General features: G+C 47.5%; 1 protein-coding gene across 1 annotated transcript in view; it reads right to left on the reverse strand.

The window, feature by feature from the left end:
- IGSF9B (immunoglobulin superfamily member 9B) overlaps nucleotides 1-17043 on the reverse strand; it is a 77655-nt gene that overhangs the window by 13803 nt on the left and 46809 nt on the right. The window contains exons 16-19 of the mRNA XM_069079712.1: nucleotides 14352-14513; nucleotides 13513-13558; nucleotides 10830-12479; nucleotides 789-910 (exon numbers count right to left, since the gene is read on the reverse strand). Coding sequence (XP_068935813.1) covers nucleotides 789-910; nucleotides 10830-12479; nucleotides 13513-13558; nucleotides 14352-14513 — 1980 coding nt within the window. The remainder of the gene's footprint in view (nucleotides 1-788; nucleotides 911-10829; nucleotides 12480-13512; nucleotides 13559-14351; nucleotides 14514-17043) is intronic.

Below are 17043 nucleotides of genomic sequence, written 5' to 3' on the forward strand. Positions count from 1 at the left end.
TTCTCTGAAGCCTCCACACACTCTGGCAAACTGGTCATGCATCCCAGGACCTCCACCCTAGACCACAATCCAGATCCAAGCAGGTTAAAGCAAGAGCAATTACCCCTCAGACTTACCCCTCAGACTGGTCACTTGGTCCCCCTACAATCTGCAGACCAGGAGTTCTGAAGCAGCCACATGGCGGCAGCTGCATGGCCACAGCACTTCAGCTGCTTCTCCCTCCAGGGGGTAAAGGCCTGACTGCACTCCCAAACCCCAGTTCACAAAGTCCACACTGCACTGACCTCTCACTTTGTCCTTAGCATCTATGGTTTGATAATTCTGGAAACTGCCACAGCTGCTGGTGAACTGAAGTCCCTGAGGCTAAAACCTCTGGCTCACGTGGGGCTGGGCTCAGCTCCCAACACACTGTGCTGGCCAATTGCTACCGGCTTGCTGGGCTATCCTCAGTAGGAGGTCAGCTCCTCTGTGTCATTTTGTGGGTTCTGTAGCTCCAGAGTTTGTTCAGTCACCTTTTACATAAGTTGGAGGAGTTGGAAGCTGGAGCCCCACAGAAATCTTGTTTCTACTCTACCATCTTGACTCCGCCCCCCTAGTCTCCTCTAATATGCCTTTTTTACAACTTCTACCCGCCGCTCCAGAATAAGTCTCATCCCCTCCTTCCACATGACAGACAGCCTTTCAAAAATGTGAACACAGGTCTCTTGACCTCCTTAACTTTTTCTTTTCCAGGTTAAATGCCCACAGAGTCAGCAATTGAAAGAATAGGACTCTTCCCCACAACTCACCGGATCGCTTTTTGGATTTCGAGGAACCCTTGGTTGACTTTTTGGGCTTCTTTATCCGTTGGTATTTCAGAGCTTCAAGCCTCTCAGGTGCAGCAGAATTCCCGGGTGCAGATGGATGTGTTCTGGAAGGAAGGAAAGACAGATAAATACTGGTCAGCATGACTGACTTTTCCCTCAGGAAGTGAGCCTCTCAAGAATGAAGTTGATTGGCTGTCCCATATGGAAGCAGAGAAGAGCAGTTCTGTAGAGGCTGGGTTCTCCTTGCTATCTCCTGGACTCCAGTCTTTCCACTAAAAAGACCTCCCCACCACCACGTCCATCTGCACCTCCTCCCTCCCTTCCTGTGCTCAAGGAAAGTAGAGAACTCTGCAACAAGCATCAGCTATTCCTGAATCCCAACTCCAGCAAGTTCCTGTAGAAGGAAACCAATCTGTGGGAGAATCAGAAGGTCCTGAAAAATAGAAACCTTGACTTTAGCACAGTGAGAGCCCCTTCAGCACTGCCCATAAGCCGTGAGGAATGAAGGGTCAGAAGGGGAAGTATCTCCGATGTCTGAAGTTCCTGGAATACCTGGCAGGAAAGTCCTCTGAGAGAAAAGGCAAGAGGTGCGGTGAAGTGGATGGTAGGTAACCCCAGCCCAGATGACTGGCATGCAGCACTGTGCTCCTCCTTCCCCCAGCCTCCAAAGAAGGGCAGCCCCAAGGCTAAGGGAGAGACATCACATCCAAAAGAAGCCACGGGCTTCTAAGACCCAGTCCCACAAGGCTTCTTCACATCCATCTGATTGCAGGACAGAGGTGAGCAGCCAGAGGCAGAAACCATCTATCAGATGCCAACATTTCTCTGGCATCCCCTTAACCCTTTGCCAGCCATAGCTAGATGTCCGCATTAAAGAGGGGAATAGGTACAAGTAGAGTATATAAACCAGAGGTCTCTGGAAGTCCTGTTCATGACTCAGAGGGCTGGGTCAGGGAAGGGGATCAATAGTAACCACAAACAACAAAAATTAACATATACAGAGTTAGCAATACAACAACAAACTACAATAACTCATACATATGAGGGCTAACAATACAGCAATAACTCACATAGGTAGGGCCAACAATACAACAACAAACTACAGTAATTCACACATGTAAGGGTTAACAATACAACAATAACTCACATAGGTAGAGTCTAACAATACAATAACATACAGCAGACAACTCACTTAATATAGCACTTGACGACTTTGCAAAGCTCTATTCCTCACCACAACCCTCTAAGGTAGGAAGTTACCATATTATCAACCCCATCTAACAGAAGAGGAAACTGAGGCTCTGAGGAAGCAAGTGACTAGCCCAAAGTCATATAACCAATAAGCCCCTGGAAGAGAACTTAAACCCATGTCTCCTGACTCCCAAGACCAGCATTCTCTCCACTACATAATTCTGTTTTTTAGCCAGTGTTCCCAATTTTTTCAGCCCACTTCCATTGGCAGGTGTCTATTAAGCTCTGCTTAATGTGAAATCACCTGCCTTCCTGGAAATCTAGGCGAACCCCTGGCACCTCATATCGGTGTCAATACCCAATGAACACTCAATTGATAATGGTTACAGATATGCCAGGGAATATGATGGGAGTGAGGAAGGGTCTTTTTCTGTTCTCTCTCCTTCATATCCATGGGCCCAGGGATTCTGTGACCTATTTCATAGTTAGAGAAAGGGCTTGATCTAATTAGAATCTGCGCAACTTAAGGTGATACAATGGCCAAAGAGAGTGGAGATGGAAGGTCTGTTAAAGCATGATTAGTCTACCCAGAGATTGTAAGAAAGAAACCATTGCCAGTTTATTTAGGGAGAAATCAACCAAGGGATTGAAGAAAAAAAGGGAAGAGGGGGAAGACAGTTTTCTACTGACAGTAATGGGTTAGGGAAAAACTCATATTCTCAGGGAAGTACAGAAATGGAAGAGTCCTTAGAGGTCTTCTGGTCCGGCAATGCTATCCAATGACAGTCATCCCTAAGGGTAAGAGAGTGTAGCATGTATTATATTGTGTGCACCTACACAATATTTTTGTGAAATCTGGATAAAATGAATGTCAAAAGCAGTCTAAAAGAGAAAAGGCAGACACAATCATAATAGGAAGCTAGATGAGTTGTATTAAATTGGGGAGGAACAATTCTAGCTGCTTTGCTTAAAAGTAAGGTGTGGAGTTCCTTTAGGAACTTACTAAATTCAATTCAATAAGTATTTATGAAGTACCTGAGATGTACAAGGCCTTGGTGAGAGGGTGTAACAAAACAGCCCCTCTTGCCCTCTTGCTTATATTTCACTACTGTCTATGACTTTGATCTTTTTTTATGTACAACCTAAGAGCCACTTTCTTGGGATCAGAGATTGGGAGCTAGAAGGGACCTTCAGGGCTCCCTCATTTGAGAGATGAGGAAACTGATGTTTCCTCATCTTAATCCTCACTTAGCTAATGTTAAGTGACCCACCCAAGGTTCCAGAGCAGAGACTTGAACCCTGATCATCTGATGTCAAATCTAGCTGTCTTTCTCCTGCACCACACAGCACGTTCCTTGATAGCTACTTCTCCGAGTCACAGCACAGCTTCCTGGTCGCCAAGAGGAGAATGGCTGCATGGTGGGCAGAGAATCACAGAGTGAGAGAGTACTTTGGACAGTGCCTAGCTTCGTTTTTATATATAAGAAAACTGAGGTACAGATCACGGAAGTGTAGTAGCTAGCCCAACATAGCCCTATAAGCTTGTGACAAAGCTAGGCCTAAAAATCAAATTTCCTCCATCTGGTTCAAGACTCTTTATGCTCCATCACAGTCAGGATTCTGCTATACCACACCCTGAGGTCAGCTCTGATACCAGTATCCAAGCATGTGGCATGTGCACACACGTACCCAATAAGCCCTGCCATTCTATTAGAAGGAGGAACTGTTTTGAGTATAGGCTTTCACCCCAAATATTCAAAATTCCAATACACATAACCTCCCCTTTCACAAAACTTTGACTAGGAGGAAGAGAGATGAATTTGTGATATCCCACAATCATGACCTGACATCCAGCAGCTAGGTAGCACAGTGGATAGAGCACTAGGTCTGGAGTCAGAAAGACCTGAGTTCAAATATGACCTCAAACATTTATTGGCTGAGTGACCCTAGACAAGTCACATAACTCTTCTCTGTTTTCTTATCTGTAAAATGGAGATAATGATAGCACTTATCTCCCAGGGTTGTTGTGAGGATCAAATGAGATAATATGTGTAAAGTGCTTTGCACAGTGCCTGGAACATAATAGGTGCTGTGTAAATGTTAGCTATTACAATTATTAATTATTGGCTATTATCTTTACAGCTTTGACTATTCCCCCTACTACAATTCCAGCTCTTCCTTAGTGTTGGTGGTCCCCTAAGCTCCCATACAGCTATAATTGAAGAGGGAATAAGGACATTTTAGAGGAGGTGTAGGGGATGGAGATAAACCAGAACCTAACATGGGCTAAATGTCTATCGCCAACCCCACATTAGCACCACCTCTGAAGGAGAAGAATTAAAAAGCCCTTCCCTTCCCACCTATATCTTAGTGACCCAGCCCTGAAAGCAGTCTTCAAATTAAAAGATCACACAGTTTGATTAGGCATGTGACAATAAGTGAGACAGTTCTGTGCATAGGATTCTCCACATCTAAATGAGAGTGAGTCACAATGCCATAATGAAAATCAATAAAAAGGCCCGTCCACAACTACTGTAATAGATTTTCCCAAATGGGAAAAACTAAAAGATTAACTATCGGCTCTTCAAGTCAACAAACATTCACCATTTTTCAGATTAAATTGTATCCCTCCTCAAATTATTTACCCCATCAAATTCAAATGCTGATTCTGCTAAGAGGAAAGAGGTAACAAATTTCACTAGAGAACAATCTGACCTGAGTACCTTCATATTATGTTTGACCCATGACCTAAGACACAGAAAACACTTCTGTTGCAACAGCAAGTGTCAGAGGGGACCAGGAAGATGGAAATTGGCTGATGTTCTAACTACAAACATTTCTGGGTAAAAGTAGTACCCTGAGGGGTAACTCCATTCCCACTTGTGAGACAGTCAGATTTCAACCATTCCATTCCAGGATGCCTGCTCTCTACATTTCCTCTCTTGATTCTGGACTCAAATACCAAAATATAACAGATAAGATTCTTTGGGTCCACAAACATAAATCTCAGTGCAAAAGAAAAAAACAAAGATGGAGAGTTTAGAGGGCGGGAGATAAAATAACTATCCACAATAATAACCAAAAAGAAACATGTCCCAGCCTAAATCAGTTGCCCTGAAGAGGCATCCACCTGAAGCACTGGAAGGGCTTTAGAAATCAGTAAACAAAGTACAGTTTTTCATTGAGACTCCTTCCTAGCTTCCCAGCTCAATCCTGCCTAAGATCTAGAGAAATTTAGAGAAGTTGAATTGAAAATTATATTCAACCAGAATTTATTCATTTTCTACTCCATATCAAGTACTGTGTTCAGCAGTGGGTATCCAAAGAAGAAATAAACCACAACCCTTTCTCCCAAAGAGCTTTTGGATCTCACAAATGAAGAAGGCTTCAATTCCTGGCATGTCTCAGAAAACAGACATTTTAAGGAACTTTGGGTGAGCAATTTTCTACTCTAGGGTCAAAACTATCCAAGAGATGTGAACTCAACAAGTGGGTCCCAGTCAAAATGGATTTCAAATCTGGTCTCTCAAAAAGAAGCATGCCTTATTTCTGGCTTCAGGTAGCCTGAGGTCTCCAGGATACTGGGGGAATGTCAAGAAACTCTTCTTTTCATAGAGCAAAGGTAGGCCTGACACACAGAAGGTTCCTAAATCTTGAATTTTTCCTGATATTCCAAGAAATCTAATCCACATGGACTTCTAACCCACCAAGACTATGAAGCTTTTTTGAAATTAGATCCACAAGCAATAGAGTGAAGGTCCTGGAACTTCATTTACAACCTCTACCTCACTCTTCCTATGACTCCAAAGAAGTTAGTATTTTCAGCTGCTCTCTCTCCAAACTCTCCTAAAGTAGCTGAGGTGGGCTTTAAAAGTTAGTGAAGCAAAGCTGAATTCTACTTAGGCCAATGAGAACTTTTTCAAAGACTCTCAAAGTTAACTCAGCTTGGCACAAACTATCTTCTGGGTCTCCTCCAGCACCAAGACAACAAGAAGAAACTGTAGGATGCTGATATACGATACTGACTCTTCTTCATGGCTCCCAAACAACTTAGACACTAACCTAGAAGCCTGGTTTTATAGATAGGGAAACTAAAGCAAAGAAAATGTAATTGTTCAAAATAAAGGCCAAAAAAAGGAAGTCATGTGTTCAGGTATATAGTCCCTTGCATAACCACAAAGTGGTATCCATCTGATGTGTGTGTGTATGTGTAATAGGACCAAAGAGTAAGAGTTGCTGATCCCAAAATCAAGTAATTGGATTCAGAAAAACAGGACTTCTTGATCTCCAAATCAAAGACTCAGTCACAGGATTCAGAGGAAGAGCTGATGGCTTTCTGGCTTCTTTCCAAATAAGAAGTCAAACTGGAATGAGCCTGAAGGGTAGGGTAATATTTACAACTGGTCCTACACCCAGCCCTGGGAACCTGGATGGAGATGGTCAGGATGCTATAATATGAAAAGTTCAGCTAAGACAGGTCCTTTATGTGGCTTACTGAACAATGTAAGGGGACCTTGGTTGGTAAAGAAAGAGCTCACATGTCTGCTTCTGTCCCCACTGTTAGGACATGACAACACCATGGTCATGATTAACTGATACAGGAATTAGGGGAAGGGAGGGAGTTGGGGGGAAGGTGCCACTGGTAACAGAGAGTGAACTGAGAAAACAGCATGGACTTCTACAAGTCTGTAAAAATGACTGATCCACACTACACAACTCCCAACTCGCCATTTGGAGACAGGAGGTGAAAAGAAAAAGAGAAAGGAGGGGAAAAGGGAAAGGAGCAAGATGGAGAAAACAACCACATGGCTGGGGAGGAGGAAGAAAAAGGGAGAAAGAGAATGAATGTAGACAAGATATGTCACAACTTATTCTAAGCAAGACCAAGTGGAAACACATGCAGAGCATGAAGACCACTTTAAAGGGGAACCTAGAGACTAACAAATGGTTCCAGCAGCTATCAAAACCCAAAGGAGTTTCCACAGGTAGGAGAGTAAGCTTGGCTCCTGCCACCCCCCAGAATCATGAAGTATCTAGCTTGGGAAGGTGACAAAGAGGCTGTCCTAACCTGGTGGTGTCTCCTGGGTGAAGAAGAGGGGTGGGGGGTGGAGCAGAGGGGAAAGGGAGAAAGCATTGGCATGTTCACAAACACCATTTCTAAGTTTGACACTACAATGAGATGGCATCTCAGCTGTCTCAGATCAGCATGGTCTGAGGAGGGCATGGTAGGATTTAATGGGGAAAGTCAAGAAATGGGGCTGTGGAGGGGCAGTCAAGTTCCTTGTATCATTTGGAAAAATAGCAGAGCTGAACCACCCTTGGGAAACTGTAGTGAAAGCTGAGCTGGTCCCTAGAGGCTCCCATGTCCCAAGAGATGCTCTGGAGCAAGAAAATTAAGGGATCATAGGGGAGAGAGGGGAGGAGGGGGGTGACAGTTCAATCACTCACTTGAAAGCTCTGGTATACAAGACTGGCAGGAGGCCCCTGGGGCAGGTGAGCTCATAAAGCACTCCACCAGTCCTTCAGTATCCTCCCCTAATGTTAATGACTGCAGTATAACACCCAGTTGGCCCCACACACAATTTCAGCACCCTTGGTTGCTGACAATTTTATAGCCCCAGATCATAAAGAAATGGCAAGATTTTCCACTTTATCATAGATGACTCTTATTACTGAAAAGGATTTATCAGCCCTCAGTCCTCTCTGATTGGAGATAATCACTCACCCTTACTAACTCTGGACAGAGGGGAAGTCCAGGCTTCCTTCATCCAGACCAACATGTCCAGCAGTCTGATCACAGGGGATGCTCTCTAATGCCTGCCTAAGGTTGGAAAGAAGGAAGGCCATGACCAGAAGAGGTTTCTTCTGTGGCTGGTAGAGAGGGGAACTCTCTGGCATCTCCAGATCCCTTCAAGTGACCTAAGCCCTGAGGTCCCTATTTGGAGGAGTAAGCCCATGTTAGAAACAGAAGATGGAGAGCCCCTGCTAATCACCAGAAGGAAGAAAGTCCAAAATCAGGCAGGCCCATAGCCTGCCCCCCCCAAAAAAAAATTCTCTTTGTTTGGGTAGGCCCTTAAGGTCCTATCTTATGAAGCACCCAAAAAGACTCCTCCCAGAGCTCTCTGCGGAGGGATTTGAACTGAGTAGCTCTCCTGCCCTGTGGCTATGGGCACCTGCAAACATACCTGTCCAGTAAGGGGAAGGACACATATACATGACTGAGAGTAGGTTGGTAGAGGAAAGGAACACCAAAAAAAAAAAAAAAACCGAATTGGGAACAATGCCCTGCCCTCAGCCAAATATGCCTACAAGTATCCTTGCCCGGTACTATCACTAATGGAAAAAAGCTGTGACAGCTCTAGGTCCAGAGAGCCCAAATTCAAAAGGATGGTACCAATGGCATTTCAGCAAGGAGCCTTAAAGGGGAGGGGCTTCAGGGGGAGAGCCAAGTCTTCCAGTAGCCATACCTAGTGTTTCTTTGGAAACTTGGACAAAGGATTAACCAAGGGGTCTAAGTAGCCCCAGAGTTTTCCAAGGATGGAGAGATGCAAAGCAGATCCCATGCAGTCTAGATCTAAATGGTACATCCAGGCTCCCAAGGGACCACTTTTACATGCCGGTGGACAGGTTGTGTGCTGTACGGGGAAGGGAGTACCTAGAATAAGGGAATCTCTCCTGGAGACTTTGGGAAGGGGCTACTGTGTAGAAGGTGGGAAGGTCAAAAGTAACACTGGGGTAGCCCTAGAGTTCCTTCCACCTGGCAGGCTTGTTGAGGCAATTCTGAGTGGAGAACTCAGAAGCCAAGAGCAGGTGGGGTAAGGGGGTAGGGAGGAGGGAGGCAGAAGGAGTCAAAGTTACCTCCCCAAAGACGGGGGTAACCAGAGGGGATCTGGTTAGGCTTTTCCCCTCTAATTCCCCTTTAAAGGAAGCGATGGCCCTGGCAAAGCCCCGTCAGTCAGTCTGTCCATCCTCCCGCTCGCTCCCCCCAGCCCCCGCCCCGGCCCCAGCCGGGTGGCCGCGGAGCTCCCTTACCTATTGAGCTGAGGAGAGGCTTGTCTCGACAACACTGCCCAGATAGCTGAGATCAATCAGAAACAAAGCAGTTATCAACACCAGCAGCGCAGCGGGGGACCACCCCACATGCCCAGAGGGACGGGGAAGAGGAGCACGGGGAGCCGAGAACCATAAGGCGGGCCGAAGATGGGAGTGGGGCAGGAGAGGAAGGGAGAGAGACAGAGAACCAAACGGGGAGAGATGGAACGAAGCAGATGAACAGGCTTGCACAAAGCACAGACGACAGCTGCGACGCACAGCATCTCCTGCGACCGGAGACAGGCGGGGTCTCTAGATAACAGGGGTTCCAAAGCCACAGGAAGTTGCATGTGGTCAGCCCAGTTACAGGCTCTCCCCCACCTCTCCCTGAACCCCCAACACTCCCTTCTCCTCCCACCAGCAGCAGCTGGGCATGGTGCTGAGGGTGGGAGGTAAGGCTTGAGACTTCCAGGTACCAGAGGGTGGGAGTGAAACATGGGTCCCTATGTGTAGGGAGGTAGGAGTGAGCTGGCCTCCCCTCCTCAACCACCTCTCTGTCTTTCCTACGATCATACCAGCTTCCTCTGGGCTGGGCAGGGCAGGGCACAATCCGGCTCCCCTCCAACGGGCGACTACTTCAAGAAAAGAGACCAAAGGACGGAACCAGAGATAGAAGGAGCGAGAGAGAAAGAGAGAGAGAGAGAAAGAAGGAAAAGGGGGGAAGGGAGAGGAGGACAGGGATTAAGAAAGACACTGCAGAGACTCAGCAGGCTGCTCTGGACAAGTCAGACCAGCCCAAAGAAGATGGAAAGAGAGGAAGAGAGAGACAGAGAGAGGAGACAGACTAAGAGTGGGGGAGAGGAAGGGAAGAGGAAGAAAAGGAGAAGAAAGGAGGGCCAGGGAAGGAAAAGGCAAAAGAGGAAGAAGATGGACACAGACAGGTGTCTGGGGGTGACTCTGGTACCTGGAATACCAGCCGCTAGAGTATAGGGTGTGCTCTTTCTGCCGGGCCGATCGCGGGAGCTTGTTTGTCTGTCTGTCTTTCTGCAGCTTCCTGCGAGGCGCGCGGGTGGGGGTGGGGTGTGTGGCTCCTGGCATGCCGTTGACAGGGCCTGAGTGTTTCCTCCCAGCCCCCAAGCCTGATGGCCGCAGCATCCCTTTCGGAGAGGCCGTAGGGACAGGGACTGGAGACCGGTGCGCGCTAGGGCTGCTAAGGGGCAGGAGGTTGGGGACAGGAGGCCCCTGCCCTGGTGATCCAGGAAAGTCACGCTCCGGGGTCCTGCTTCGCAAGGGAGGAAGGGCCAGGAAGAAAAGGAATGTGGAGACACTCTCTGGGCTTCCCCTGGACCCACCACCCGCCCCCAACGCCAGGACCACGTGGATTCACGGGGAGGGGAAGAACCCTTGACTCCAAGAGAAAGTGATTGAGCACCCACACACACACAGAGGTCTCTCACTCTAATGTACCAGTACTAATTCCACCCCTTCCTCTACCCCAGCTACTCCCACCATCACTCCCAGTGACCTTAAATGCCTCCTAAAGCTCTGGTGGGATAGGTGGCTAAAGGAGAGCCCTCACGCCACTGACTGGGCACCTGGGCAGGTGACCCCCTCCCTTCGCCAATGGCCAATGGCCACACCCTGACCTCTACCAATCAGAACTCGTCTCCCAAAGGGATGCTGCAGCATGTCCAAACGAGCCCTGTCATTTGGGTTGATGAGAGGGGTGGAGGGGCAAGGAATGGGGGGAAGGAAGTAGACCAGGTGAGGAGGGGACGGGGGCAGCCACAGCATACTCACCCTGAAGTGGATAAGGTTGTTGGTGGGGGCTCTGGTCTGAGCAGCTCCTCCCCCATCCTCCTGGGGGAGGTTGTCTGTCCGAACACATCCAGGTTGTCCGAAGGCCCAGCAGGGCCCTGGGGCGGGGAGGGATAGCCAGTGGCCAGGGTGGTGAAGCCCATGGCCGGCCGATAACTGGGGCTATCACCCCGACTGCTCTGGGAAGGGGAACCAGTGGATGGCGTGGACTTTCGGGAGAAGCTGACTGCGGCGGGTGGCTGTAGGGTTATCTCCGACATCTCTGCCTGCTGCAAGAGGCCAGGGCGGGGCCTTGCCCGAGCCGCAAGCTCGGGCGAACCGGTTCGGGAGCTTAGGGGACTTTGGGTCAGAGGCGAGAGCCGCGAGGGCTGTAGCACCACTTGATGTAAACTGGGCTCGGCTCGCCTGCCCTGCCGGGGGCTGGGCCTGGGCCGAGGCTGGGGCTCATACCACCGGGTGTCCAGGCTGAATGTGCTTGGGCCGCCATGACCCGCCGGCTCAGCCGGCTCGGGGTAAGGCAACACCGGTATGCCCATACCTTGGCTGGTATGTCTGAGCTGCCCTTGGCTCACCAGAGGTTGCATAGGTTTGTCCTGCCACTTGGTGGCGGTGGGCACTGCGACTGGACCTCTGCCAGGTGACTTGCCTGCCCAACTCTTTGGTGCCTCCAAAGACAGAATACCCGGATAGGCTGCGGGCACCTGGAGGGAGGTGGGGGGCAGTCCCCGGGGGAGGCAGGCCTTTGGCTGCAGGCTCTCTGCCACATCGCAGGGGTGCAGCTGGTGGGGAAACATCATGGCTGGGGACTCCAGCCCACCAAAAGGAAATTCAGGTCGACCCCAGGGCTCTGGGGAGCGGCCTCCCGTGGGTGTCTGAGTCAGGGGCAGCGTGCTGTTGGAGTTATTCTCGCCGTTCTCCTCCGGGATGGTGGGGTGACCAAAAGGCCCCTCAGTGTGCAGGGGTGGGGATGACATGACAGAGCTCAGGGGGCTGCCGACTTCAGGCATGTAGAAGGGTGGGGGCTCCACTTCCCCAGGGCTGCTGCTGCTGAGGTAACCGTAGTACTGGCCATGGTGGAAGGGCCGGGGGCCTGGGGGCCGGGCCTGGCCTGTGGCCTGGAGCCGACCTTCCAAACCACTGGGACCCTCCAGTCCCCGGGGCTGGAACCGGGGACTATATGCTGGTGGCGGCAGGTAGGACTCTTGGCTGGATGACAGAGGGGTCAGCTGAGACTTGAGGGCAGCCACGGAGGTGGGCACTAGTGGGTCATCATTTTCCTCATCTGATTGACGGAACTCGGGGTACATGTCAGTCTCCTCTGCAAAAGGAAAGCCTTCAATGCGACGGCTCTTGAGCGAGGGCTCCATCTCAGAGGGATCCATCACAAACCGTCCATCAGGGCCCCGGCTGATGAGCTCAATAGGGGTGGTGGCCTCAGCCTCCGCCTCAGCTTTGGCTACGCTGTACTTTTTGCTGCTGATGGCCCGCTTGGTCTTCTTGTATAAGGACAGCTCCTTTTCACGACTGGGGCTCAGCATCCTCTTAGCTGCTGGCTGGCCCTGATCATCGGAGGATTCTGATGGGGCTCTTAGTGTCCGGATACTCTCAGGACTCACTTTTCCAGAGGATAAACTGGGCAAAGAGGCAAAGGAGACAATGAGAGGGAGAGGAAGTAGAACAGGGCATTAGCCCATGCTTCACTATTTTATTCTTCCAGACTAATCTAGTACCACTCAACACAATAGCACCAAAGACAGAGTTACTGAAAGAGAAAGGAGGAGGTACCATAATCATCTCCACTTTCTGCATATTAGCTTTTTAATTTTTGTTTTTTTTAATTCAGACCTATCAGTCATCCACATGGGCAGCTCCCAGTAAAGAAACTACCTCTACCAATTCAGATCATGACTTTGCAATAGTCTTAAAGAGTTGCCTGGGCCACTGGGAAGTTAAAGCAGTTGCTCAGTAGCACACAGCCAGTATGTGTCACAGGCAAGATTTGAACCCAGGTCTTCCTAACCCACAGCTCTCTCCACCATACCAGACTGATGTTTATTTTTTTAGATAATAACTGCAAATGTCTAATTATTGGCTGGTTTCTGCCACAAGACATGGAATATGTTTCTGGTGTATCTCCTTTCCTGCCATACACACACACACACACACACACACACACACACACACACATACTGTCAATTGGTACAAAGCAGTAAATCTGTTAGGTAGGGGAGATAAAGTTATGCTAATGCATGCATTCCCATGACCAAAAAGAAATGGTTTTTGGATTATATGCTAATTTGGATTATCTACACCACTTCCATTAGTGTAGTTGCTTAATGTTAACGATAGCCATTTATTCATTCATTCCTTCCTTCAACAAGCATTTGCGCTAAATGCCTACCATGTGCCATATACTGGATGACTGAAACCATGACAAGAATCATGCTGATCAATTAAGAGTCAACAGCTCAGAAACTGGGTTAGGGGCAATGAGGCCAGATGAGCCTCAATGTTTAAATGCTGGGGGAAAGATATCTAAAATGACTCCCAAATTCCAATGTAGTTCTTTCCGTTGCTATAAGAGCAAGATCAAGGCATACACTAATTTCTCCAAAATTAGTCCCCTCCACCCCAAACCCTCTCCATACTTTATGGAGATACTCACGGAGACTCCAGGCTCTTCCTACAATGAGTGATGGAGAGTGGAGGATCTGGAAGGAAATGGAGAGAACATGTTGAGGTCTAAGAGACTTAAAAGACGGAAGCCATAAGCCACCATTCCACTCCCTGTAGGCAAAAGGACACAGAACTCAAGAAGGGAGAGCCATAGTACAAGGAGACAGCTCTTTGTCATCATTGGCACCTGTTCTGTGGCTTCTGCCTCTCAGTCCCCACCTGAAAGAGGCCAGAAAATTGAAGGAGGCCTCTTTCCAGGTTACCTGACTCCACAAGAGGACTTCACTCCATTGCCTGCAGCTCTATCTCCACCCCTGGCTCTTTCCCCACTGGCCCTTCCTATCTTCCCTTGCTCCCATATTCCCAACATTTCAAATTACCTGATACTTCACTATCAAGCCTTCCCACCTTAGCGGACGCTCTTTTTTCCAAAGAGGGTTGTCCCAAGGCCACTCAAGTTACCATATCCTGCCCTGCTCACCAGATACATTTCCTTATGGAGGCAAAGGGGGCCACATCTACCCAAGCCAAATGCTGAAGTATCCTAGTTGAATATCCTTTAAGTAAAACTTCATTAGCACTTAGCACAGTGCATGGTACACAGAAGACACTTAATAACTGTTTATTGATTGATTGTTGAATTACTTACAAGTGCCTTATTTTGTGCCAACCCCATAGCTGAACCATGCTTGTACTGTCCTGAGTCAGGCCTGCCCATTACAGAAACCATACTGAAAGATCAACTTCCCCAGGAGATATATTGAAGGGAAGTCCCTGGAATATGGCCCAATGGGGGCACCAGGCCTGGGAGGCCAACAGATCACTCACCTTTTTTGCGTTTGAGCTTGCGTTTACGCTGTTTGTTGACAAAGCAGGCGGCCAACGTGCTGAAAAGGATGGCTGCTGCCAGGAAGCAGATTGTTGCCACAATGCCAGCTAACACTGGGCGGGCCAGCCCATCATCCGTCAGGTCAGGCTGTGGGAAGATGTCTGCCGGGAACAGAAGAAACACATGAGTCTCAAACCTTCTACATCTTCCCCTAGTCAGGGTTGGTTAATCTTCCCTACCTTTATGGGAAAAGATGGTAGGACTAAATGTTGAGATTTGTCTGACACTGTTTCCCATCACATAAACTATACTCCAACCAAATTGTACTATTTGTTTGTTGTTGTCCAAACAAACTCTATTTTGCTCTCATCGTTTTCTGCATCAAGATTGCTCTCCACATCTCCATTTATTGACATCACTTCTATCCTTCAAGGCCCAAGTCAAATGATACTTGCTGTGTGAGCACTTTCTGACACTCCTACCTAAAAATGATTTCTTATTCATCTGATCTCAAAGCACTTAACAGAATCTGAGCTGGAAGAAACCTCAGCTATTACCTAGTTTGGTCTCTGCACAGGATTTTTTTCCCCCTTTACAACTTCTCTAAGAAGTACTCATCCACTTCTAAAGAGTGTTTCTCCTAGGGTAACCCATTCCACTTTTGGACAGTTCCATCCACTAGGAAGTCTTTCCCTTTATGGAGCAGGCATCTGCCTCTCTGCCTGATCTGTCCATTATTCGTAGTTCAGTCTTTTGAGCAGCTAGGCTTTCTAGGACAGAACTTTAAACTCTTGTGAGTTGTGCTGACTTGAATTAATTGTACTGATTTGTTTACTTGTTTTATCAGTTCTACTAGACTGTATGCTCCTTGAGAACAATAGTCTTATCTTAAAAGGAAACTTCCTCAAGAACTCTGAGGTCTGTGGTCCACACCAAGAAAGCTGAAAATAGTTGGGGTATAGGTTTTGTTTGTTCACTTGTTTATCTTTAGGGGGTTCTGGACTTTGGGGCAGGGAGGTACTCTGGGAACAAGAGGAAAGACATGGATTCATGAAGAAAAAAATCCTTTAACTCACAAAAGAAAAAAACAAGGATATAAAATGAACAGATCAGTCTGTCTCATAGAAGTCAGGATAGCTAGATTATAATCTTATGTCTCAAAACATCCTCCTTCTACTCACTGTGAAAATTTTTCAGCCACAATAGACTTGGCACTTATTCAGACAGCCATACAAATCACTCTGGCCTCATAGGCCCAGATACTGTAAGAAATTGTGTCAAACTATAAAGAAATCATGCAAAACGAGGGCACTGGATGTGAGGACTTTTCATTTTAAGGTCCTTTCCAGCTCTAACTTCTATGATTCTTTGAGTATGCAAGAATTTTAAGAAAGGGGAAAAACAGAATTTAGCCATGACAGCGCTGTGTTAGACTGAGACCAATACTTGCCAATAGTTGTAGTTTTGCTGTTACAATGAGGAGATGGCACAGTGTAGTATAGTTGAAACAGTATTGCCCTGGGAGGCTGTGTGATACAGGAATGCTGGATTTGAATCCAGGATTTCCTGGGTTCAAATTCCAGTTTTGCCATGTAACCACCTGTGTGACCTTGAGCAAACCACTTGGTCTTGAGTTTTCTCATCTATAAAATGAGAAAGTTGCCTGTAACATAATGGGCTGGGATTCAATGACTTCTAAATATCCCCTCCAGCTCTAAATCTGATGAGGATTTTATTTTTACTTCTACCACTAATAGTGTAACTTTGGGAAAATTGCTTAACATGTCTGGGTCTCAGTTTCCTCATCTGTAAAATTAGGTTAGACCAGCTGGCCTCAAAGGTCCCTTCCAACTCTGAATCTATGCTGTGCTTAATTACCGCTCTAGCTCCCCTAACCACTTGTATGGTACATTTGCAAATAGGAGGGTTTGGATGCACATTGTAGAAGCTTAATAAGTTTAGTGAATTAACTAATGAGTCTTCTCTTCTTTATTCTGTATGAATGAATGTGTGGGTTTCCAGAGGATCAGAATGAACAGCTTAGAGGAGTTTACCAATGGTTGCAGGTGAATGTTGAGTCATTTTTTCAGTCATGTCCAACTCTTCATGACCCCAGTTGGGGTTTTCTTGGCAGAGATACTAGAATAGTTTGTCATTTCCTTCTCCAGTTCCTTTTACAGATGAGGAAACTGAGGCAAAGAGGGTTAAGTGACTTGCCCAAAGTCACATAGCTAGTAAGGGTCTGAGACCAGATTTGAACCCAGGAAATGAGTCTTCCTGACTCTAGATCCAGCACTCTATCCATTCTACCACCTAGGTGCCGCTGCCTCTGGGGGGGATAAGAGATACAAATGCACCTCAGCCTCTATCTTTGGGAGTAAAAACACTGTAGTAATGCAAGGGATTGTCAGACTACTTTACTCAGGTTAGTTTCTAGCAGTATAGGAATTGAGACTGGACCTGAGATTTCGTTAATATAGGGGACTCCTAGGTGGGGAAATACCTCTACCAGTGCAGGTTGACACCTTCTCCGAAATTTACAATCTTAAAACATTGTCTAGATTACTGAGAGGTTAAGTGAGATGGCCAGTAGGTGCCAGGGACAGGACCTGAGTCCAGGTCTTCCTGCCTTCAAGGCTGTCACACTATCTGTTACATCATGCTTCTCCTTATAGCAGTATAAAGCATTTA

The sequence above is a fragment of the Petaurus breviceps genome, unplaced genomic scaffold (genome assembly GCF_028583685.1).
Source record: "Petaurus breviceps papuanus isolate PSGF00001 unplaced genomic scaffold, PetGlider_PUasm1.0 91133, whole genome shotgun sequence".
NCBI classification, from domain to species: domain Eukaryota; kingdom Metazoa; phylum Chordata; class Mammalia; order Diprotodontia; family Petauridae; genus Petaurus; species Petaurus breviceps.